Source organism: Pelecanus crispus, chromosome 6, assembly GCF_030463565.1.
Source record: "Pelecanus crispus isolate bPelCri1 chromosome 6, bPelCri1.pri, whole genome shotgun sequence".
NCBI lineage: Eukaryota > Metazoa > Chordata > Aves > Pelecaniformes > Pelecanidae > Pelecanus > Pelecanus crispus.
This window is the reverse complement of record NC_134648.1, coordinates 47,860,557-47,886,522: the sequence shown is the minus strand read 5'-3', so window position 1 is coordinate 47,886,522 and position 25,966 is coordinate 47,860,557. Positions and strand designations below refer to the sequence as shown.

At 54.1% G+C, this 25,966-nt stretch overlaps 1 protein-coding gene across 1 annotated transcript; it reads right to left on the bottom strand.

The window, feature by feature from the left end:
* Positions 1-17,165: 17,165 nt before the first annotated feature.
* On the bottom strand, positions 17,166-23,545 carry JDP2 (Jun dimerization protein 2). The gene is made up of 3 exons (XM_009487471.2): positions 23,330-23,545; positions 18,409-18,513; positions 17,166-17,351 (listed from the first exon to the last, which is right to left on the bottom strand). Exons 1-3 carry the CDS (start codon positions 23,528-23,530, stop codon positions 17,166-17,168), a joined length of 492 nt encoding a protein of 163 aa, XP_009485746.2. The 5' UTR covers positions 23,531-23,545.
* Between the last annotated feature and the right edge of the window lie 2,421 nt (positions 23,546-25,966).

The window sequence follows — 25,966 nt, the reverse complement described above, 5'->3', positions numbered from 1 at the left end:
GTACGATGAAGCACCAGTCCCACCTAAGAAGAAAGGCTCGGGATTGTAGAACATTTGGACTGGTTTGGGTAGGACTGGCATTTTCTATAAGGCAAAGCTCTTTAGCACTTTTAAAACATTCATTAGTTCCTCACCACTGTCCTGTAAGGGGAATATCAACCCTGGCACACAAATTAAAGTGCTGTAAACATAATGGTCTGTGGACCCAGAAGCTAAACCTGAGACCTAATTCACCTCCCATGCCACGGTATGAGCTTGGCTACACACCAGGGGATGTGAGACTGTCATGCAGGAGTTCTGACTCCCTGCCTGCTCCCCTCTAGCCTCCTCTCACCACAGCTGGCAGTAGAAGATGTGGATCAGGACTATGGGGAGACAGGAGCATTATGGCACTTTGGAGGTTGTTACCTTGCTATTCTCCCTCTGTCAGCACCCAACTTGGTCATGGCCCATGCAGATGGCAGCAAAGAGAAGCTGCTTTGCATCCCCTTGTTTGTCCTCTGGTCTGTGCTGTGTGGAACTACTTCCATCCTTAGTACGAGCCTCAGTAGACTGAAGATGTGCAAGCAGCCCTGGGGACAGCAGTGCTTCAGGAGTGCCCTCAGGGTACCCCATGCTAGCAGCTCTGGAGGTGACAGTGCAGGAGCAGGGAGTGCTAAAGCAGGAGCCATTTGCTTTCTGATCTGTTCATGTCACCAGAGCCAGCAGGATGAACCAGGGCCATGTGCCAACAGGGTCTCCATCCACAGACAGGAGCACACGTCTTTGGAGCAGCTAAGTTCTTGCATGTACCGTGAGGAGCAGATACAGAAACAGGCATGAACCCATCCACGGTAACCCACTCCTGTGGAAAGCAGCAATTCCCAGTTCTCACTTACTGATTTTCATTGCATATTGGTGTTTTGGCTGAGTTTCTCCTGCCTCAAGCAGGAGCAGCAAGCAAGTCTCAGCAGCAGGGCATCAGCAAGGGCACTGGAGATGCAGATGTCATTAGGGCAAAAGTATTGGCAGCTTTGGATTTGCAGCCTTACTGCAGCACAGAAAGCACACACACAAAGGAGCACACACTTGGAGCACAATGCAGACTTGCATGGGCATTGCTGGCATTTCTTCCAGCCCCAACGCTCATGTAGCCAACACAGGGGCAAACATGGCCAAAAGCAAGAACTGCATGGGGCTGGCTATGGGCTGGGTGGCTCAAGGAAATCTCCTGGCCTCACTCCAGCAGCAAAACTGCTCCACTTTGGCCCATTTCCCTCTTTAGAAACATCCTGTGGCACCGGTGCCCTACCCTTGTCCCTATTATCTGAAGATTTCACAGCCTTGAGTGTATTTTCTCTTCTGGTGTGCTGTAGGGAAATGCTAGGATCCTCCACACTTTCGAACATGGCTGTGAGGATTTGCTTGCTCAGCATGAGCCACCCTGAGGCACCCCATCTCCTGGCAGTGCAGTCCCCCTGTAGCAGGCAGGGCTCCTCTGGAGCGGCCAGCTCCAGGAATGGAGGAGCCGAAGGTACCGGTGAGATGAGGGGCTCGTGTGGCATTGAGTTCAGGCCTCCCAAGGCACCAGCTAGCAGCACAACCATTGAAGCATCCATTTGCTCGCTGCATCGGTACACTTCCTCTGAACTCTGCAACCCCGTGGGGCACTTCCTTTCCAGGAAGCACATCACTGGATTCCTGCTCTCCTGAGGAAACCCATACTCCTCTGCCAGCAAGCAGGTCTCAGGCACCACCTGGCCTGCCCTGCTCTACAGGCTGCTGTTGCTCAGGGCAGGATGGAGGGAACTCCTTCCTCAGGGAAAAATATCCTTGTTCCATTATTGGGCAAATAAGCTGAATTCCCTCCTTTTGTGTCTAGTGAGGCCAGCAGCTGAAGGGAGGCGATCAGGAAGGCAGAGGGTGCATTGGCAGGAGGTGGTGCAGGAAAGCTGGGCATCCCAGCAGAAGCTGGACGGTCAGTGCAAAACTGGCCAGAACGTGGCCATGGCAAAAGCTATTCTTTGATCCACAGGAGAGTTTTGAGCTGCACCCTGGTTTGCCCAGAGCTTGGCTTTTATTTACAGCTCATGGAGAAATCTCAGGAGAGCACGACATTGCAGATGAGGGTTTGGACACTTGCTCTTGCTGAGCGGGAGTAAGAAAGCATCCCTCTTCCCTCCTTGCTCGAACACACTCCTCACCCTCAGGCTGACTACGATGCTAATGAATTCCTGTCACTTGTGAGCAATGAAGAAGTGTGCTGTAAATGGTGGGAAGGTGTGCAGAGCCCTCCAGCTCCCCTGGGCTGGGCAGGACCCATCTTTCCTCACAGGCAGTGCCCTGTGCTGTTCCTCCAGAGAGCTGCGATCCCCTGACCCAGAGCAGCAGAGACCACCAGTGTGGCTCCACCAGCATCTGCTCACGGCTCTCCAGGTGCTGCCCTGGGCACCTGCTGCAGGCACACTTGGGGAGCTGATATCCTGCTGTCCCTCCCCAGGCTCTCCCTCTCCCCTGCTATCAGGGGGATCCTCAGGAGCCAGTCTCCTAATCTCTGTGCTTGATTTAGGTGATTAAATTTACACTGTGAATAACATCCCCTGACTTTCTCTATGAGATCGATTATTTAGGTTTCTTGATCTTAATCACAGTAGCTGTGAAATCGCTGTCAGTGGCATTGGATGAACTCACAAGTGTTAGGCTACTGCCATACTGGCAGCTTGACAGAGCAGGGATATTTCCAGAAGTTTTTAGGGGAAGAATGGGGCCATCCAGTTCCGCATTTGTCCATTCTGAATAACAGTGGGCACCGCTGAATGGAGTCCTGTTCTCTCCAGGACAGAATGGCTGCAGGGACTCTGGAGGTTGGGCTTAGTAGTGTGATCTCAACTGCCAGAGAAATGGTTTGAAAGCAGCAAGATGCAGTTCAGCAAGAACAAATGCAAATGTAAAGCAAAGTGAGATGTAGGTAGAAGAACTGGGGAATAACCGCCTGGGCAGCAGAATGGCAGGGAAAAATCTGAGGGTTGCAGAGCATTGTAAACTGAAGCTTCGCTAGCAGCACGGAGGTGTTGCAAAGGGGCGGGTGTTGGCCTGGGGTGCTGGATGCAAGGCAGAGGAGACATGAGTGCCCCACGCTGCCTGTGCAGGGCCAGGACCCTCCCAGGGCCAGAAGTAGAAGAGTCCAGAAGAAAACAATACAAAGGATAAATACACAGAAATCTTGCGCTAAGAGAAAGGCGTGAAGAAGTTGGGTCCATTTAGCCTAGAAAAGAGAAGTCATGGGGGCGGGAAGTGGGCGGGGAGGAAGGAGCAGTCTTTGATATGTTGTAATGGAAAGGGTGGTCAGCTGTTTTCTGTGTAACACAGGGTAAGAAGCACCAGGCTCCAACTGCAGCAGGAAAGGTTCAGGTCTGAGGTTAGAAGCAAGATGAGGTTAGGAAGACTTTGGGATGGGCAGCTCAGGAAAGTTTTTCAAGCCCCTTCATACAAAGTGGCTGGGAACAAACCTCTGTCGGAAGGGATCCAGGTTGAATCCTGCCTCTGTCAGATGGGTTAGAGTTATGTTCCCAGGGTTTAAATAAGGAAAAATTTTAAAAAAAGAAAATTAAAAAAGGAAAAAAGCTACTAAGATGGGCTCTTCAGAGCCCAGAGAGCACATGGGGCATTTCTCAGCCTTATCTGCTACCAGTCCCTTTCCCTCCAAAGCCCAGAAAGGTCCCTACATCCCACCTGTGCAAACAGCTTCCTCAGCACCAGCAGTTGCTGGAGTTTCCTTGTAAACCTGCTGCTCCAGCCCTTTCACCTGCTGCAGGCTTACAGCAGCAACATTCAAAACTGCATCTCACCTCATCCATCTCACCCATCTTGTTTGCATGACCATTCAATGCATAGTGCTATTTAAAAATCCAACCTAGAGCAGCTACCAACTTCAGCCTCCTGTAAACCACCGAGGTTGTTTCTGCTTCACATGTAGCATTTTATGCAAATAATTTCTTACAATATTTGGACAATTGCAACAATTTGCTTATCATTCCCCACATGAGTTTGAAGGCTTTTATGTGGGATTCAGTGTTGATAAGAGATGTTAAGTGAATGGTGATGTTGAACAAAGTCCTTGCTCTCTACTAGACAAGCTTCTGCCATGTCCCACTGTCAGCATATGTTGGTCCGGTCTGCAATGTGGGCAGCTTCCCCAGCTGGCAGAATGGCTTGTCTCCATCACCAGGACTATTTCATCTTGGCTGAGCTAAGTATGAGAGTGAGGTTGTGGCAGGAAAGCTCAAGCATAGTCCCACCAAATTCATCCCACTGAGCAGAGGGCAAACACCCATCACACGAACACTTTCAGTCCTTACTGGGCGCAATCTGCCAACGTACAGGAAACAGGTACTTTACACCCCAAATGGCTGATAAATGACAAGGGCTATAAGTCAAGCACACAAAAGTACAGAAATCCCAGAATTAGCTCCCTTAAGCATGTTGCATTTACACCCTCATGCCCTGTAACATGCTGTGCTCTATAACTGCGTGATCCACAAAGGTTTCTTCCCTGGGATGGCTGCATTACCTTCATCACAGTCCTGTGGTCAGAGCCTGCTCCAACATCCTGCTTTCCCATTTCTTCACAGACTCTTTCTAGTGCTCATCACTTCAGCACTGAGTGAGTGCTTCAGGGCTATTAATGATGCACCTTTTCAGGTGCAGGGGTGGAGTTATCCCTATTTAACAGTGGCAAAACAAGAGACAAAGAGAAATTTAGGTCATAAGTACTCATGCATTTTGGACACACAGTTTGAACCAACTAGGATCTAATTTTTCAGTGGTTTTGGCTCTATGTAGCACTTTATTTAACCAAACCCCAGCTCCTGATGTCTGTGACTGCAGCTGCAAACTTTTAGCACTTCTGTAAATCAGGCCCAGCAAATGAGGAACACGTGGCTGCTCCTGTGAAAGCTCTTGCTTATGCGGCTCACCGACTCACAGAGTAACTTCGAGGCAGGGGCAGACACAGACCCAGCTCTCCAGAGAGACACAAAGTGTCTAGCCAGGAGACTGTCCATCCTTTCTGCAGTCCCTTGCTTCACCAACTGGATAGGAGTTTCCCAGCCCTGCTCACAAAAGAGACAGCCTAGCTGACCAGCTCATCATTCCTGCTGGCCAAGGTCCAGCTTGGGTGCTGAAGAGATGGTAATCCAGGGCAAAATGCAGGAGGTGATCATATGCACAAGTCAGCTGAAGCTAGATTGCCCAGGCAAACCCACTTCTGGCAATTTTTAGCTCTTCAGTACTTGGCTTTGCCACTTTTTTTTTTTTTTTAATGTCATTAGTAATGCTTTTTATGTCTGTGTTTTAAAAGAAGAAAACTACAGAAAGGAAATACCAAATATGTTAGCTTTCCAGATAGAGACATAGAGCTCCAGGTAGCTGGGGTCCATCTGACCGGGCTGGAGGGGAAGACCAAGCCTGGCCAGAGCCTCCCAGCTGAAGGGTTGGCAGAAGGTTATTGGAGTCTGACCTCCAACACATACGGGAGTTTCTGTCTCAAGACACAGATAATTCACCCCAGGCTGTTGAAAGGATGAACCACAGTCTCCTTCTCCTGTCCTGTATATGTTGACTGGTTGGGTAATTAGTTGGGCAATGTCTAATCTGTTTCTGGCAAGGACTTAGCATCTCATGAGGAAGTACTCAGATGTGCACTTACATGACTGTCCAGCTCAGTAGATCCCAAATCCTGGTAGAGTACATCCATTTAAGGCCAAACTTTCTCTCACTGCTGTCTTCACAGGCCCTGTCTAGCTTCTGGGATCTGGCTACAAACGGACCAGACCACCCAGCCACACTGGATACGTACACGCTTGGGGCACCGAAAAGGCTTGTCTGCCAGACGCCCCCCCCCCCCAGTCAACTAGGGCTTCTTTGCTTCCGCTGCCTGGGGCTGAGCCCACCGGTTGAACTATCCAAGCGCATGGACGGGGTGTGTGGAGAGTGCAGATGTTGTCTGACGGTTTGACTCATCTCGGTGGCAGTCTCGTTCAGTGATGATGGGGAAGGCCCAAAGAGGAAGGGCAGTGACCCGTTTAACCAGAAGGGCTGATCCACCCAGGGGTAGACTTACCGGTGCTGGTAAGGGGCTATAGCCCCAGCTTCCTTTGCGCTGCCCAGCATGCGTATTTCCAGACTACACAAGAGCAGGAGATGCATGACTGTCTAGCCCTGCCACTGTGGCAGCAGGATCCAACCTTGGGCCTCTACTAGTGCTGCAGCGAATCCAACCAAGCAGCAAAAATTTTGCTCCCAGGGGATGACCACAGCCTGATGAGGCATTTGATGTTCACTGGGCATTGGCTGCAGCCATGCCCCATTGCATGGGGGTGGAAGGTGAACGCATTACTTGTCTCTTAAATTAATACATGACTCTTGACTGTATTATATAGCTGCTCCATGACTCTGTTCAGAGGAAAATGTTCTTCAACACCACCCATCACCGTAAGACATGTTCAAGCCTCCCAAGGACTGAGTACAGCTTATTTAGGGCATGTTCTTGCAGAGACACCCATCTCAGCAGGAGATGACTGTGAACAGCACTCATGCTAGTACTGTACTCCCACCCTAATGGGATCTGCTTCACTTTTGGCTTAGAGGGGTGTATACACTTCCCTGCACCCCGTTTGGTGGGAACAAGTGCTTCCCAAACCCTTTGGCTCATACAGCATGGTTGGAGGAGGTATTCAGCACAAGTAGCTGCGCTGATGGGCGCACGTGCAGTGAGCTTGCGCCCAGGGCGTGTGTGGTGCTCATACAAGCGATGCTGGAGCACAGCGCGTTGGAGGCAGCACGGGGGAGGACAGGCAGTGTGGAGCAGGAGAGGGCAGGGGAGCTGTGCAGAAGGTACACTTGGCACCCATGCAAGTAGCGCTGATTGGCAGTACCACACTGGCAGAGTTATCAAAACACACACAAATGTGTATAAGCCCCATCTGCCTGGGCACTGCATTGGCACATGCGGGCGCACCTGCCCACTGTCATGCACAGCTCTCGTGTGCTGGCAGCTCTCCGGGAGAGACCCCGTCCCAGAGAAGGCTGCTGGGGGAGGCAGAGGCAGAGCTGAGCCCCTGCCCCCTGCCTGGCCCATCCCCCAGAGCCCTCAGCTGGCTCAGGGCTCCTCAACGCCTTTTTGAGAGAAACACAAGGAGGGAGGCTCATGGTCCACTGCCCGGACACAAGGGAGGACCTGCTTAGTGCTGGCTATTTCAGAGGGCTTGCGAACCCCCACAAGCTTCCCAGGGGCTCAGAGCAGCAGACAGAGGGAGGGAAGGAAGGAGGGAGAAGGGGCACTTTCAGATGACCCCCCAATCCTGTGCTTTCTACCCTTGCATTTCAGTGCCCCAGCATGACAGAGGTGCTCCTTAACCAGCCTTCCAGGGCATGGCTGCTTTTGCTACAGCTTTGGCAGTGGCTACCAGCGCCAGTGCCCAGACACAGCTGACCTGCAGGCTCTCAGTGCTCATCCCTGATGGTGCTTTGGAGGTGAGACAAGGGAGAAGTGCTGCAGCCTAAGCCATGCCAGCAGTGCTGCTGCAAGGCCCTGGCTTGAAGAGCAGGTCCTCCTGCCATCACTAACAACTGCCAACACTGGCTTCAAGGAGAGGACAGAAAAAAGACAGAAACTCCTTCCCACCCTTCTTTACCTGAACCCCAAAGTATGTTTCCAAGAACCATGCCATCTTCTATCTTTTTGAAGCCAAACTTTTTGACTTGAGTTTTGGGTATCCTTGTTTTTCATATCAATACCTGATCCCTTGTGAGCCCTCTGAAACTGTTGGCCGAGAGGGCATCTTGTCCACCTGCACAAACCAGTTTGCTGGCTCTGTGAGAAGTGTGTCAATTTACCAGTTTGAAATGAGTTGTCTTTCCATTTCTTTGAACATCTTGTGAGGGGGTGAGCAGAGGAACAGACTTATCTCTAAGCTAGGCATTGCTCTGCACATCTCTATCACGCGGCATTTCACTAGTTTCCGCTCTAAACTAGTGGGACTTTTAGTCTCTGCATAGGGAAATTTTCCTGCAGCCCTAATTTAGGTCAGCACCCATCTTTGGATGTCTCCTGTTTTCACAGCAGAGCAACCAGAAGCAAACACAGCACCCCAGGAAAGCTGCCCCACAGCCATCTATGATGGCATTGTGGTTATAAAGGATGGATATACTCTTCTTCATCCCGTTCCTCATGCAGCCTTCCTCCTTTCCCCACTGCTGCACAGTGAGCAGGACCCACCGGGTAGCTCCACCCTGAATTTGGAGAACAGCCTTGAATCCACTGGCACTCTCATCTAAACCACCTAGGTGCCAGCTAGCGCCTGGGTGTGTTCCAGAGTGTGGCTGGGAGAAATGCTGAAGTGCTGCTACCCCAGCATATGAACCCAGCCACCAAGCAGCCCCGGCCCTTGCAGCTCCGGTGGATGGTTGCTATCAGGTGAAGAAATGTGCCCCAAAGCCCTGCTTGAATGAGGCTCCATGTCACACGCAGGGCAGCCCAGCAGGGTACACTGGCAGCTTGCATTGCTCCTAAAACTTGTGCACATGAGCCAACGACCTGCAGGTGTCCTACGGGCAGTGGAGCAGGTGCCTGCAGCCACATTTAAGTCAGCTCTGCACCTCTTCCTTGCAGACACAGTGAACACCTTGCGCCTGCACCCAGGGGAGTTTGTCTGAACCACTGAGTTTGGTTTTGCCAGCCTATAACACTGGCAGCATGGGGTGCCATTCTCCTGCCTGGTCACACAGCAGTGTCAGCACGCATGAGCACCTTGACTAGCTTAGCCATTCATCCATCATCGCTGGCTGGAGCTGGTGAATGAATCAGGTCACTTTGCTTACAGGGAAGGTCTGCACAGAAGAAAAGGGATCCCTCACTTGGCAAATGTCTACATAATGCAGCAGTGACTCTGCCTGGCACCCACGGAGATTCCCTCTGTCACAGACGCCGGTAGCTCACATACTGAGAGGCACTTGCCGATACCCACACATTAGCTCTAGGGCAAACCCCCTCTTGCTAACTGATCACCGGGCGTTCAGCATCACCTGGCAATGAGCTGTCAGTAGCCATTTTATCCTCAACCAGAAACTACGTGTTAGCCTGCCTAAAGGCTCCACTGGATTTGGGAGCCCATGGGCCTGTGGCAAAGCCTTGCTGCCCACTTCCTCCTGAGGACCCCGTGCCATTTCAGCACAAGCAGGTGTCCAACAAATCCAACCAGCCTGGATGACACTGCTGGAATTGGGGCCATGGCAAAGCAGTGGCAGGAACTGCAGTGTCAGGAGTCAGGACTTCCCCTGACGGCGCCACAGATGACAACTCAGCAAGTTCATTCTGCAGAAACTAGATAACATCAGCACAAGGTGGTGGTTACTGGCAAAGGATCCTGTTCCTGAAGCTTCATCTGAGACGTGACACGCTGCAGTGAAACCTCGCTGTCACACAGACCCAAACTCTGCTTTTGCTGAGACCCATGCAGGCTTCTGGAAGTAGCTTCTTGATGGTATTTCCTAGGAGCTCCAGCTCGCGGTGCTGGGAGCCAGGGCTGGAAAAGGCCATCAGCTTGCTAACACGGGGCCTTTTTGTCTAGCAGAGTCCCTGGAGCTGGACAGGGATGTGGAGCTGTCAGTCCTACCATCCACAGTGACCCACCTCCTGCCTTGAGTGACAACTTTTTCCTCCTCCCCAGGGGCTAAGCTTTCCCCAAACCCCATGGCACCCCACTCACACTCTGTGTATGGACAGCTGGACACAGGGCTGGAGAGAGGAAAGCCATTCCTTTATCAATGGGGAACTGAGAGTCTGCGCAAAAACATTCAGAATGGCTAAGCTATATTAAATTTGGAAGTGACTGAAGTGCAATAAATCCCTTGGCAGATGATCTTATTCAGAATTAAAGCAGTCTTGATACAACTGGGCCCACTCCCTCCCCCCTGGGCGGGCTTTGCTCACAAAGAGCTTATCACCATGGGCAGTCGTGCCTGCTGCCTGCTCTGCCAAATGCATCCCCCAGGCTAGAGTCCACTTGAGTCAGTCACTCTACTTAAAAAAGCCAAACCAAACTAAACCCACTTTAATTCAGCAGCAGGGCATCTGGTGGAGGGTTTTACACCACCACACTAGCCCACTGCTTTAGCTAATTTGGATTAACTTCTTGCGCACCTTGACAGACAAACCCAAAGGCTCAGTGACGTTAAGCTCCCTCATCCCACAACCACATGCTGCATCTGCAGCCAAGCTCCCACCCAAACTGAGCCCCAGGTGATGCCTGGGCTGCAGAACCTCGTTTTGGCCTGTGCGATCTGCTCTGTGCCTCCCTGCCAGCCCCAGCCCCAGCTCCAGCCCCAGCAGATCCTCCGCCTTCTCCCCACGTGTGCGGTGAGGAGCTGAAACATGCCTGCGCTGAGCGGGAGACCCAGCTGTGTGCAGGCAGAGCCACCAAGGCTGCCGTGGGCGCTGAGGCTTGGGGAAGCGTTGCAGGCACCAGCTGCGTCTGGAATTAAAACCCGGTTGCAGTGGGGGAGCCAGCCCAAGCTGGCAGCTCCTCCCAGGGCCTCTGCTCCAGGGGGTTCAGCCACAGAGAAAAGGCAAACCCCAGCCATGCTGTCATGGGTGCCAACCCTTCCTGGCAGCCCTGCGCAGCAAGAGCCAGGGAGACCTCCCGGCTGCAGGGAGGGTTTTTTTCCTCAGACAGAAAGGGTTGGTGGCAGAGCCGCTGCCAGCGAGCTCCTTGCTGGCGGGGCTGGCTACACCTGACAGCACTCACGCTGCCTGCCCCTACGTCCCAGTTGGGAGATGCCCCCGGCCACCCCACCAGCAGCATGGTGCGGGGAGGCTCATGCCCTTAACCAGTGACAAGTGATCCACCCGGCTCTGCCCTCTGGGGCAGTTTCCTGAGCCCAGCAGGAACACGGTGCCTCCATGGGGGGCAGGGGATGCCCATGGTCCCATTCCCACAGCTGGTGCCTGCCTCCCACTGGCTCGCCCCCACACTCCAGTTGCCAGCAACCAGTGATCACACATAAGCAAAAAAGGCACAAAGGCACGGGGAGCCAGGTGATATTTCCAGGCTGATGGAACCAGCGGTCGGATTTTCTCATGTCTCTCCAATCACCCTGGCAGCACAAGAGTTTTCCCTGGCTCCGGTCCTGCTGCCCAGCCATGGGCCGCGCTGGTGCCAGTGCTGCTCAGCGCAGTCTAGCACCCATGGTAATCAAAGCAGTTTCCGTGCCTCTTGGTAAATATCAAGGCTGGGGATTTTTGGGGCTTGTTTTCCAGCAAGTTGAGTAGAAGAACCAATAAGGACAAAGATAAATTAATACCTGCTGCCCCTGGCTCAAAATGAAACAAGAGAGGCAGGTCACTGGCAAAGGTTAGTTAATACCACTTACCACAGTGTCACAGAGTCACCCTCAGCCCCTGCCAAGAAGGGCAGAGGAGGCAGTTTTTCAAACACAAAGTGAGAATGATACTATGAAAAACTGCAAAGTAACGGCCTCCAAGCATCCTTTGCCCATGACCAGCTGTGGGCCTTGGGGGGGCCAAATGCCCTTGCCCCCAGGGCAGCAGACAGGGTCTGGCACCTGCGGGGGGATGGGGGCAACAGGTGGGGAGAGGGTGAGGGGAGGAGGAAAGGAAGGGAGCCACAATGAAGCTTTGGGGAGCACAATGGGCTGCTCGACCTCTGCAGGATGAGCTGGCTGCAAGAGAGCACAGTGAGGGGCTGGCAAGACCAGGCACCCTTGTGGGGAAACCGGGTTCCTGCTGCCCATGGGCCCTGCCACTTGCCAGGGGGCCGGCAAAAAAGAAGGGAGTCAGGCGTGGAGTGTGGAGCGCTCACACCAGCCTACAGTAGCTGGACCCTCAGCCCATCACCCCAGCACTGCCTCAGGCCTGGTGCTTTGGGACAAAGTGGCACCTACATTTCCCTGGGGGAGGTGAGAGTGGCTTTGCAGAGGGAAATGGGGGTAGTATGTGAAGGACACCAGCGAGCTGAGACAGGCATCTAAGCAATGGAAATGTGATGGGGCTCATCTACCTGGGCTTCAGGGAAAATGTGGTGTCGTGCCAGGGGAAAGCTCCTGCCTGAATTGGTGAGTGTGGGAAGGAGCACAAGGGTTATGACCTGAATGTGGCTCTCACAAAACAGGAGATGGGCATGTGCTGGAGGCGGCTGCTGCCACCCTGGGAGTTACTGCTGGTGGTCCCAGTTGTTGAGCCACCTCAGGTGTCTTGCAAGCAGAAGGGCCTGCAAGTGAAGTGGCCAGGAAGCACGAGCAACGCCGAGCTGGCTCACATCTCTGAGAAGAACCATCTGACACCATGGGACAGCACCACCAACCATAGAACCACAGAAAGGTTTGGGTTGGATGGGCCCTTTAAAGATCATCTAGTCCAACCCCCCTGCCATTGGCAGAGTCATCTTCCACTAGACCAGGCTGCTCAAAGCCCGATCCAACCCGACTTCGAACACCTCCACGGACGGGGCATCCACAAGTTCTCTGGACAACCTGTTCCAGTGTTTCACGACCTCATCGTAAAAAGTTTCTTCCTTATATCCAATCTAAACCTACCCTTTTTTCAGTTTAAAACTGTTGTCCCTTGTCCTGTCACTACAGGCCCTGGTAAAAGTCCCTTCTCCAGCTTTCTTGTAAGCCCCCTTTTAATATTGCAAGCTTGCAGTCAGGTCTCCTCAGGGCCTTCTCTTCTCCAGGCTGAACAAGTCCAGCGCTCCCAGCCTTTCTTCAGAGCAGAGGTGCTCCAGCCCGCTGCCCGTTCCCGCGGGCCTCCCCTGCACCCGCTCTAACGGGTCCGTGCCCTGTGCTGGGGTCCCAGAGCTGGCGGCACCGCTCCGGGGGGGCTCGGGGGGGCTCCCACCAAGCAGCGGCGCGCACAAAGCCGGCGCTGCGGGACGGGCACCCGGGCTGCTGCCCCGGGCTGGCGATGGCTGAGCCGGAGAAGGGCCGGGGGGGCAGCCTGGCCGCTGCTCAGCAGCGAGGAGCATCCACCGGCCCCGGCCCCGGCCCCGGCCCCGGCCCCGGCCCCGGCCCCGGCCCCGGCCCCGGCCCCGGCCCCGGCGCTCCCGCGGCCGCGCAGCTCCTCCTGCCGGCGGGCTGGGCTCCCGCCGCGCCCCCCCGCCGCCTCCTCCTGCCCCGTGGCCGCCCTGCCCGGGCCCGGAGGGAGGAGCGGGCCGGGGGGGGGGGACACAACACCGACCGTGGGGTGGTTTAAGGGGATGCACGCAAGCACGAAATGGCGAGGCCACGGTGGCTCCGAGAGGGACCGGCGCTGGAGAGCAGAGGGAAGAGGGAGGGGAGAGGTCGGCCGCGGGGGGCTGGCTGCTCCGTGCGCTTCTCCGGTCCCCGGTACGTGAGCGCTGCAGCAGCCTGCCGATGGTCTCATGAAAACCTATTTCCAGCCATCTCGTGTGCAGGTTTAGGTGAGCACAAGTGAACGTCAGGCTCGAGTAAGACAAGAGGTCTGCGTGCCGGCAGCTGCAGCGGGGCTGTGGTCCTCCAGTGCCAGCAACTGCGGAGACCACCTAAAACCAGCTGCGGGAGGGATCCACAGGTCTCTGTGCGTGCGCGTGCCCATCCATCAGGACCTGCGGTTCAGCCTGAGGACTGGTTGGACCGGGGGATATGGGGCTGTCAGCAACCTTATATCTATCAGGCTATCAGCTCCGGCACCACTGGCACCAAGCCCTGTCCCAGAAGTGCACGATACCATCAGCTCTGCTCTCGTAGTGGCCTGCAGCGCACGCAGCACAGGATGCGTGGGTGTGGGATAGCCAGGAGGTGGCTGCCTGACCTTTGAGAAGTGTCCCTCATGTTTTCCACGCAAATACACATTACCAGCCCTTGCATGACAGAGACCCAGGTGGGAGGACATTGACACAGGTACAACCATTGCTCTTTGGGTTTGGGAGCATCGTTCTGGCATGGAGCAACATGGCCTGTGCCTGGCATGTGCCCGCTGCTTCTGCCCATGCCCAGGAGATGTCACTGTAATGCATCAGCCTGAGATGTCCAGCGGGACTGCCTGTGCCGTGGCAATATTTGTACCTCTGCTAAGGGGGAGTTGGAGAGGACACACGCTACCAGAGTCAGGAACATCAAGTAGCCCATCTCCTACAGGGACCAGGAGGGGTTTTCAGCCCAGGGCTGCGCAGAGATGGAGCCTTTTCCATTCAACACTTGCAGGCTGTGGCTTACAGGGTAGATGGCCAAACCCTCTGCTTTAATTTCATTGGGTCATAGCCTAACCAAGTCCCCTGAAAAGAAATGCCCTAAACTGAGCGGCAAACCCCTTGGTAGTGACTAGAATGCAGCAAAAGGCTGTTTGGAAGATATACAGGAGACTGGGCAAAAACCTATCTGGGCACTGCCAGGGCTCAGATAGCTCCTGCCTGAGCCTTGGCTGGAGTAGCTGAGCATTAAACTGGTGTAAATCCATCACTCTTCTGCTGCTGCCTTTGCTAGCTGCTTCTAGCATGCTCGGTTTCAAAGGCCACCTTAAATTTCTCTTTCAAGCCAGCTGTTTTCAGTAGCCGGAAGTTTTACTGTAGTGAGGCCGTTTGCCAGAGAAGGGCTATAGCCTGCCTCCGCAGCACTGCCAGTGCTGCTGGAAGGTGGGTGAGAGTCCCCTCACATGGAGAGGAGCGCACAGGTTCTCCAGGTGAGCAAAAAGCATGAGATGCCTTGGCTGGACCATCTGATGTCCCACGGGGAGCTCCTGCTGACCACCAAAGAGGAAACCAATACTTGCAGGAGCCTGGAAATTCATTACCACCTGCACTTTGCAGAGGGCAGTAAAGTCCTGAGGAGAGAAGCAGGCCCAGCAAGTGCTCTGCGTCCTTTCATCAGAGCTCAATGAGAGGCATCGTGTTCCTCAAAATAGGAAGATTGGCTCCTGACGGCAGCTGAGAAACGGGCCATGTCTGAGCCACCACTGCAGGGTCTGGGCAGAAGGAAGCACAGAGACACAGCTGCCCAGCTTCAAGGGCTGCATGGCAGGCAATGGGAGCCAGGCCAGACACTGCTTTTCTCCACCAGCTTTTTTTCAGGGCCTGTCCTTGCACATCCCTCTAGAGCACCTCAGCCAACAAGTCCACCCAGGGCAAAAACTGCCTGTAACAGATCCAACATGCTTCACACTAAATAAGGCAGCTGGCAGCAGTTTGGGAGGCCCCAAAGACAGAAGTTATGGAAAAGGAGGGGAAATCCAGGAAGAAAGTATGAAACAGGGAAGGGATTAATGTCAGATATCCCTGGAGGTTAAGGGTTGGAAAAGGAGGCTACAGAGAGAGAAGCATGCACTAGAGAAGCAGTTGTGCTCGGAGAAGACCTCCTCCCATGCCGTTGTCACTTTTAGGTCAAGCTCATCTTCTGCCTAACACTGCTTCAGTGCTCCTGGGTGGAGCGTGCATCTGTACCAGGTGCTGAAAGCTGCTTTCACTTGCAGTTTGCATCAAAGTAGCCTCATCCACACTCCTAATGGGTAGGACACCAACTGGGAGAAGACTGGGTGCACCACTGCTCCTCTGAGACAACCCTCAGTGGTGCCCACAGGTGAGATGGGGTCTGCCCCAGTCCAAACCAAGGCACCTTCCCACTGCCTTCGTATCCAAGAGTCAGGAACACAGCAATGGTGTCAGGGCTTGGTTATTCATAGGGAGATGGTAACTCTTTCAGTCCTAGCACCTGAAGCACACGTGGCTGATTATCTTTTCTACCTCCACACCTCTGTGCTCAGCCCAGGGCAAACTTTAGGAGGTTTCCCAGCACATCCATCAGGGGCAAGGCTAGGACCCAGCAGAGACCCAAAGGAACTGTTCTCCACCTCCTTCCATGAAGGGATCACCACAAGGACACTGTGACAGCTCCCCCATCTCATCCCCAAAATGAGTTCAAGCTGCTATATTCAGGCCTGAAACAAGAAGGACCAGGTAAGGATGAGATGGTCTCCCTATCTCACACCTCTGCCTTTCCAGCCGGCAAGCCAGGCCCTGCCTGCCCTCTTCAGTGCAGCACTGAGCTACTTCTTGCCTGACAATGGTCAGAGCTGCCTCCAAGGTTCCCAGCTTCCCCAGGGTGAATTCCCCTGGCCCACAGCTGCTAACACAGAGAACCACCAAAAAAGACTCTGGGATCAGCTGCGCCATCCCACTCGGCCAGGAACGCACCCAGCATGGTCAGACCTGGCACATGCTGCCAAGGTGCCAAGCTCTGGCCAGAGCCCACTGTGGCCTGACCCCGACAGAGCACAGGAGGACGGCGTACATAAAGGTAACATTTACTGAGAGATACAGAACTGAGTATTATGAAGGACATACATGGATGGAGAGGGTAGCGACACCACTGCGGAGGGTGGTTTGGACCCCCCCTTCCCAGCACGCCGGGGAAGGAGCCAGATGCTACCAGACAAGTAACACAATGGAGATAACTGTGGCATATGCATTTGTAACAAACAGACCATCGTAACATACATTTCTATGGGATCACATCTAGTGATTATATAAATCCATATAGAGATCGCTGTATAAAAACTTTGTAAAAAATACTTTAAAAAAAGTGTAAAAATGTGCATTCAAAAGCACGGCCAACACGGACAGCTGGGCTGTAAACATTATACTGAGAGTGTGCTTGCGGGGGGCGCCTGCGCCACCGAGCCCCGACAGGCCTGCCCACCAGACGGGGCTGCATCAAGTGTTTACGGTTCTTGCGTTCGGGTTTCCCTCTGCAGCGTGCGCCAGGAGCGGCGGCAGCCTCTGGGCAGGGCGCCAGTGGGCACCGCTCGGCTGCCGCTCCTCCCCTGCTCCCCACGGGGCACGCGGTCCTTGCGGGACGTGCTGCGGCGTCGTGGGTCCCCGGGGCCGCGAGCAGGCTGAAGGGCCATGATGAGGTATCACAGGGAGGTTGCCCTCACCGGCGCCGCTAGCCCTGTTCCTGGGTTCAGCCTCAGAGTACATGGTTGACAGGTTGCTGATTTTCTCTGTCCCCATATTTGTTTGGTCCATAGTTCCCAAGGAAGCCCACTGGGTCCTGGCTGCACCAGGCCTGGGTGCACAGTTCTTCATACAGTACATACATTAAAGACCCTGGAAGACCCTGCGCCACTGTCTCCTCCTCGTGGCCCAGTGCCACCTTCATTTCTTCTCTAGCTGCTCCAGCAGCGGGTTGGCTTCGCTCTCGGGCGTCTTGATGCTGTCTGTCCGCACGATGCAGGTGGGACGGTGCCGGTTCAGCATCAGGATCAGCTGCTGCCTCTCCTGTTTCAGCTCTTCTATCTGGGCCTTCAGCTCAGCGTTCATGAGCTCTAGACGCTCAGACTCCTAGCAGGACAGAAATACAACCATATGTGACTTTACTCCAACAAGACAAGATACAAAGAGAAACAATTTGGCCAACAAGCCATCTCCGCTCCATGCTGCCCCTCAGCCCCTGCAGCACAGGAGCAGCCTGAAGACCTGCCAAGGCACCAGGTCTCTCCAGGCAGTTCATCCCCAGCCCTGCTGCCTTGCGTTACCTAGTGCCACCGCAAGAAAATACACAGCCACCTCCTAGGATGGGTCTCTCCTGCACCACAGCAAAACCGCTGCCTGGCTGCTTTCCATGGTCTGGAGGGGCGTTTGGAAACAAACCAGTGTTTAAGTTTTCACCCCCCATCTGCAAGGATCTGTCCCTGTGAAATGGCTCCTTGTCCCCCGCTGTGTCATTTGCCCATGTCCCACCGCCCCTTGCAGAAAAGCAGCAAGGTGCTGTGCGTTTTTCTGCCTTGGGGTCACAGGTGAGAGTGCATCTGGCCTCTGAACAGGTAAACCTTCAGGAATTTGGGCAAGAGGCCAGCATGCTGTCGGCCCCTGTCCTGTGCCACACTCCCACGGGTGTTCCTGCTCCAGCACTGAGGCAGGGACACTATCAGTCCTCTCCCCCCAAGCCCAGAGCCCACCTCCAGCCCTCTCCATCCCTGGTACCATGGGCACAGGGATGCCCATGAGCTCTGCATGGGCATGCACACAGCCACCGCCTTCATAGCCCCATGGAAAGAGGGACAATGAGCCTGTCTTTTCCCAGATAAGGGCACAGGAGCAAGGGAAGGCAGAGGGGCAGTTCAGGAGGGAGAGTGATGGACTGATGATCTTAGAGATCCTTTCCAACCTTAATGATTCCTAGTTTTTACTTTCATTAAAAAATAATCCAGCCACCAAGCCAGGAAGCAGGATATTGCTACTCTACCCTTAATTGGTTTAGTGGTGGACTTGGTAGTGTTAGGTTAATGGTTGGACTGGATGATCTTAAAGGTCTTTTCCAACCTAAACGATTCTATGATTCTATGAGGTGCCCCCACTGAGGTCCCCACTGCACCCTGGGACAGGTCAGGGCACCCACCCGCTGCAGGAACTCCGTCCTCTCCTTCTTCTTGTTACGACATCGCGCTGCTGCTACTTTGTTTTTCTCTCGGCGCCTTTTCCTCCTCTCCTCTTCCTCGTCCAGCTGCAACGATATGAAGAAGCCCAGGTCAGAGCCAGCAAGTGTGGGGCAGGGCAGGAGATAGGGGTGAGCACCCCGCAGCCCCACCGGTGGCAGGGCAAGGAGAGGGGCTGGCAGCCACCCGTGCCAGTGGCCACCACCAACATGCTCTAAGCCTCACCAGGAACCAGGCATGCTGCTGCCAGGGCCTCTAACTCCACTCTGTGGGGACACAGGGAGGGAGACCAGTGCAGTACCCACAGCTGGGGACCTGGCTGGCAGGGGACAGACAACTCTTTGCAGGGCTGCTCCCTCCCTGAGACAGGACAGAGACAAGGGGAGTAGAGCCCCATCCTGCAAAGATGGACACAGTTTGTCACAGACATCTACAGGCACAGCTCTGTGAGAACAGTCAAAGCATCACACAAGCAGCCAAGGGCGAGAGGCTGAGAAACCTGAAAGACCTCCTGGCTGGGCCTGGCTGTTCCTCCCCTTCCAGTACGTGGGACTGTCTGCTGCAGCTTCAGCGCCGCCTGAGTCCCAGGGCCACCACGGTAAGGCAGGGACAGGTCCCACATCCCCTGTAAAGAAGCAGGGCACTGCAGTGCCTGCACCATTCGCCATGACTCAGTTGCTCTGTGCTGTCTGACTCAAACCACGCAGGCCAGGCCAATAAGCCCTATGGGTTGGAAACCCATAATCAAAGTATTTAGGGATATTTACTACAAAGCCTGTGTAAGTGGCCTATGGCATGCTTACATCCAAGAACCAAAACAGCTGCTTCAAGGAAAATCCAAGTGCTGGAAAGCCCTGCAAAGTCAGCATCCAGGTTACACTTTGTAGCATGGCTAGAGAAGGAAAGGTCCCCAGTGCCTTTATCCGCATTTGGCCTGGGACTCCGAAATTCGAGGTGTCAGACTGAACTGCCTCATTCCTATCAACTGATACCTGACAGTACACGTCTTTTCAAATGCAGTGGCAGCAACATTTGCTTTATGAGCACTTCCACAGCCTATTTGCACCTTCTCTAAGGGCAGCTCCAGTCTGAGAAGGCAGCTGCATCCTTCCCTTCGTATCTCCCAAGTCAGTGTGGCTGAGGGACACATCTCCCAGATGAGCCTCTTGCAGTACACACCATCTGAACAGCCATGTTGCTCTAGTGCCTGGGCTTAGTCACCTCAAAAGGAAAGTCAGAGATTCCCAAGGCCAAGGCCACAAAGTGGTGGTGGGAGTGGGGGCCCACCAGATTACACCACACCTAAGTACACTGGTGGTGCCTGCAGGAAACAAAAGCTGCAGATGCCATCGTCCATGGCAAACTGTGCACGCTGCTAACATTCACTGAGTCCAAAGCCCACTAATCAAAACATCTCAATGTGATATGCAAGGACAGGATGAAACATTGACTCAGCAAAGTTAAGGTGAAGGGGTACCTTAAGTAAGCTGCATGTCCAATATGCAGCACGTAGCATGCTTTAGAAGACAATGTCCAAGTTTTATAGCACTAATAGCTTTTGCATTTTCTCTACCTTACTTCCTAAGCATTATACCAAAGCTGCTGTTTTAGCTGGGGCTAAAATATTAAGCAAGCTCAGCACAAGCTATGCACAGATTTCCATAATGCCGGGCTGCCACTATTCCTTTGCCAAGGCAATGCCATGGGGCATCATGCACCATATGTGGGAGAACCAGGACAGGAACTGCACTGATGACCACACATCCAGTCAGAAATGACCAGCTCTCACTACACCCATGTAACTCAGACATGGCAGGCATTAGCAGAAGTGACCGGGAAGGCTCTAACTCCACGCTCTGCTGCCTTCTCCTCCTGGCAGGACCATGATACCCCACAGCAAGGGCAGAAGCAGCTCTTACAAAATTTCCACACAGAGTTTAAGAGGAGGTGGACATCAGGGTAACCACCATTCCCCTCCACACATTCACCAACCACTCATCTACCCCTTAGATAGCTTCTTGGCCTTTTAGTTCAAGGATTATTAGGAGGGTGCAGAGAGGGGACATGTGCTCACAGCTCCAAAGCTCAAGAAACACACCCCAAACTTTCCTGCAAAGTACATCTTGGGTTGTAACAGGAACTGGAAGAGCAAACAGCAACCGCACAAGCCTCACAGTATCCCTGGGAACTGCCTGATGTATTTCCATGTGCTGTTGCTCCATTCAGTGAGAATCAAAGAATAAGTGACCTGTCCCTGTCCCCTTCAGCTTCCCCTCCACCCCACACAGGGCCCAGCAAAGGGTCGTGTCCTTTAGATGGGGTACAGATGCTCAAGGAGGGTGTCTCAGCAGACAGCGGCAGCTTGAACTCTTGACTCTGCTTTTTGACCACAGCTCCTGTAACTTCAAGAAAGCAGGTTTCCCCCTCTCCGCTTCTGCTCGATTTCAGTTCAAAAAGGTGACATGACCCTGGTGCTGCGGGTTAGGACTCTACTCAGAGGCAGGGTGGACAGTGATGGTGCCTCACCCCATAGCACGTTTCAGTAGCCAATCTCCAGGGGAGCCCTGTGGGTAAAAGGCCTGGGGTCGCCTCCTGAATTGCTTCAGTCATCAGCATCAGGGACGGAGGTGATCGTCAGCCCGAGGGGCAGGGCTCTGTCCCAGAGGGAGCACCCCAGGCAGGTTTCGATGGTGGAGGAGCCTGGCAGCACCTGGCTCCAGCTGCCCCAAGAGGAGGGTGGACTGCCCAGCAGGGCTGTCCACCACCCTGCGGGGAAGCCAGCACCCAGCACCTACTGGGTGGGTTTTGTGCACATTCCAAGGGACAAACACCCCAGTGCCAGGAGATGCTGGTCCCCCCAGCACAGCAGAGAAAGCTGCCTGTGCCCCAGCTTGTGGGAAGCAGCCTGCCCTCCCAGGTGCTGCGCAGAGCACGGCATGCCAGTACCCAGCGTCCCCGGGCTCCGGCTCCCTGCGAGAGGAAAGCAGCTGCAGGCTGCATTGCAAAATTATGCGTGGGCAGCTTCTTGGCTACTCATGGGATAAGCAGCTACTGTTTCAGCTCCCCCAAGCTTTTGCTGCAAAGCCTGTGCGAGGGGCAGCTCCCATTTGTTGTCCTCAACTCCTCAGCTTCACAGGCCATGCAGGGGAGGAACTGGCTGCAGGGAAGGCGGCCATGCAGGGGCTGCCAATGGATTTCCGCTTATCTTTCCTCCACATGGTGTCTCAACGACTGGCTCAGAGGACACTCAGCACTTCCAGTACCTGCTGCAGAGCAGAGCTGCCCTGTCCCTGTTACGCAGAGGCTGGTGAGCCCACATCCCCATGCCCACCGAGCAAAAGCAGCTGTTGCAGGGCCAACTCAGAGGTGCCCAAGATGCCCCAGGAAAGGAGCTGTGTCCAGGAAGACAACACAGCCACAGACTCCCTCCTTCTTCCCCAACCCATGAAGCAAGGCAGGCATTGCACCCCATCTGCTGCATGATACCCAGGCCAAGAGCTTGGGACAGCATTTGGCTTCAGCTGCCAACCCATGAGTGCTTTGCCCACAGAGGGACCAAAGCCATCAGCATCCCCCAGACCCTTCTGATGGCCTCCCGCAGCATCCTAGCCTCAGCTCCTGCCATTGTGGAGCTGCCCAGTCCTTCCCCAGGTGAGCTCCATGGGATGCTGCACAGCTGATTAGACAGCCCCCTGGGCACTCCATCGTACTGGTTGTCCCCACAGGAGTCCACTGCAAGGCACTGCAGGGAGGAAACAGGCACCCTCCCCGCAGGTGGACCTGGGTGCTGCTGAGCTTTTGCCGTAAGAGTTGGGCCAAACCAAGTGTCAGCACCATTTGGAGAGTGGGCTGCTCCCTGGAACAGGGATGTTTTATCCCCTTCAGCTCACAGCTCATCACGGGCAGCTTTTCACATCACCTAGAACCTCCTTGCTGATGTCTCCAGAGAATGCACTTCACCCCATCCTCACACAGCATCATCTGAGGTACCCTCACGCAGGAGCAAATGCACTGTTCAGAAGGGTTGTTTATTGGACCTTCTGACAGCAGCCACCACCATCACCAACATGGGGCCTCTGAATTGATGGGTTCCCAGCTCTGTCTGCAGGCAGTGGGAGGTGCAAACACTCACAAGCAGTACAGCAAGTGTCAAGGATTCAAAGACTGGACAACCAACACATGAGACAACCACTCAAGGAAAACACTGTGCAAGTGTCTCCCAAGTCTCTGCAGCCTGGTTCTGACATGCCAGCCTGCAGTACTGAGCAGAAGCCGCCTACTTTCCCCGTCCCAGGAGCCCCAAGGTGAAGCCAGGCCCCGCCCCGAGCAGCAGTGCAGGGGCAGCCCCAGCCAGCAGCGCCTGCGGCGCAAGCTGAGTCACTGCTGCCGCCACTCAGCACCGCTCACCCACACACCTCATCCCCATGGGAAAGGGGAACGCCAACGCCAGCAGCACCAAGGGCTCATGGGCATCGGAGACAGGATGAAAGCATCGCGCAAGCCCTCTGACGGGCTGCACGGCTTCTCCTTTAGGAGCGTGCCCCCAACCTAGGGACATGTTGGCTGCACCAGACCCTGCTCTGCAGACAGGGTTTGAGTTCAGCTGGCTGCCAATGGCTGCGTGGGACCGGTCAGGTCTGGGACACGGAGTCCACCACTCCCAGCCCATGCTGCAGGGAGAGAAATTCAGGCACAGGGAAGAGTCAGCCAGTGGAGCAGCTGCCAACATGCATGCACATCACCAAACAGGCAGCATGACATGCTTATAAAACACATTGCTGGCCACCCTGGCAGGAAACCCAAGCACAGGCAGGAGAGAAACCCAGGCAGGTGCAGGCAACGACCCTGCAGGGCCATTTGCAGCCAGCAGCCCCCAAGACTCACCTCACTTTTCACGGGCTGGGGTCTCTTCCCAAGCTTCACCTCCAGGAACTGGAGTGGTGAGATCATGGCCCCGATGTTGCGGATGTCAGCGTACTTCAGCTCCTCGGCGGTCAGGGCTGTGCCAGGCAGTCCCGTCAAGGGGCCAAGCCCAGGCAGTGCGCCGGCCGTCAGGGACGGGTCAGGGATCTGCCCTGGCATCATAGCAGGGGAAACAGCTTCGTAGGCTGGAAGGAGAGACACGGTCCGTTACAACCCAGCTACAGTGCCTCACGACATGGCACAAGCCAAATTTATTCTACAGTCCCATCACCTAACGAGGTGCGAACCAGGGAGAGCAGCTGCTCTTCCCCAGGGACGGCAAAGGCAAGGACTGAGCAGAACCTGGGTGACAGAAACCAAAATATATGAATCCTGCTAGGAAGGATATGCTACTGGTGTGTAGATCAGGAAGGGGAGACACCTGAGAGGCAAAGCACCAGAAGAACAGCAGCCGGCTGCAATGACAGTGATGTGGTCCCATGGTTTTGGCACGCCTTTCTCTGGTGTGAAGAAGGTCAAGGTTTGCTCTTAACTGAGTTTTTATTAATGTGCAGGTTATTGGGAGAAGAAGAAAATGGCACAGAGAGGACCATAATATGCCTTAGGCTGGATTTCTTCTGGGCAGGCTCAGCCCGCTGGTCAGGGCTGGAACATGGCACACAGGGACCAGGGATAAAACCGCAAGAGAAAAACCAGCCACTGAACAAACATCTCCCAGCGCAGACATGAGGAAGCAAAGGCTGGAGAGGAGGGGAAATGGAGCAAGGTGAGAAAGGCTTCTTCTATCAGGAAAGAAAAAAAAATTGCAGCACAAGTGAGAATAGGATTGGGACAAGCTTTGGCAAGTCACTTATAGGCAGAAGAAAGGGAGTTACCAGGAAACGTGAAGAACAAGCAGCTAAGAGATAAAGAAATAAAATTATACCTAAAATTGGAAGCCCATAGAGCTGGGGCTGTTATATCAGCCAAAAAATAAAGGGAGCAGGTGGTTGTTGGCTACAGCGCAAGTACATCCCTGCTTGCGTAACTGGCCTGGGACACTCACAAGTGACCCAGTTACAACATGCAGAGTCAACTTCTGTCCACACAGCAACCATTTTTCCCTCTCCTCAACTCAACCACGTGTCCCAGTGCTTGTGCACTGCCCTCCTTGCTCTGCCCAGCTGGACCGGTCTCAGCACACCCTGGGAGTCCCCAGGCATCCACCCCATCCTGCCCCTGTGCCAGGAGGCAGCCATGCAGCAGGGAGAGGAACCAGTGATGTCAGGAGAGAGAAACAAGCTAATGGAGTGGACCCAAAATCTCACTGAGCAGCTTCCCGCAACCACTAGAGCCAGTCACAAGGCAGGGTTCAATGAGCAGTTGGACAAACTCATGGAAGACAGGTCCACGAAGGACAACCAGTCACATCCGTCTGCACAAACTCCTGGAAGCTCTGACAGCACCAACTGCCAGAGCGAGGAGGTGTGTTAAGCAAGGGATAACATGCACTTGCCCTGCTCTTTCCAAAGCATCCACTCTCAGCTGCTGAGAGACCAGGTAACGGGCGACGCAGACTTTTGGTCCAGGCAGTACAGCTGTGCTGAGCTGAGGCACACACCTTGTCAAGCCAGCTGCCACAGTCGCTCAGCACTTGCCCTCCTGGGGTGACAAATCTGTGTTAGTACTAGGGTGAAAACTTGAGTAAAGCTGCATGTGAGACAGGACTGTTGGATCACAGCGTTACAGAACAGTTGAAGTGGGGAGAGACCTCTGGAAATCACCTGGTTCAACCCCCTGCTCAAGCAGCATCAGTGGGAGCAGGTTGAATAGGGTTAATCATGACAAGCAGAGAAGTTAAGGATTTCTTGGCACTCGCACACCTCTTTACCCAGGAGATTATTTGGTATATTTGTTAATGTGAAGGAACAGGAGATGAGCAGCAGAAGGGAAGGAAGGCCAATCGTACAGGTTAGTCAAGGGTAGAGAGGCTAATGCAGGCTCCATAGGTCCCAGCACAAGTGCTGTGCAAGCTGTACTGGTGTGACAGACAAGGGGATTTGCATCAGAGAGCGCCTACAAGTTGCAATGTGCTGTGAGCTGTCATGCACTCTAATCTGCCACCAAAGAGGTCCAGGTGTCAGCATGACATGTCCCCTGACAGAGTTTGCTCAGCAGACAGCAGCGGTGACCAACGGGACTTGAGAAAGAGCGTGGAAAGCAAATGCAAATGCAGCAAAACCATGATGTAAAGAGGAATCAAGCCCTTTGCTCCAGTCATCCTTCAGGAGGAGAGACCAGAAAGGGGAGAGCAGGCCAGTACTCAGCAGTGCTGGTATGCAGGGGGAGGAAGCTGGGCCCAGGGGAGAAAATCTCCACAAGGACATTAAAGCCTGACAAGGAAAAGATGGGAAAGATAGGAGAGATGAGTAACTTCTGAAGCAAAGTGATACTACCTGATGGAATGGACTCCTGCCCATTTCATGACAGAAGAAAAAGAGAAAATACTTGGTAATGATACTTGACCTCAGAAAAGACTACAATTCAACTCGTTGAGATTGCAAGGACCTAAACTGATCCAAAGTATTCATTCTTCCATAGCGATCTCTAAACCAGACA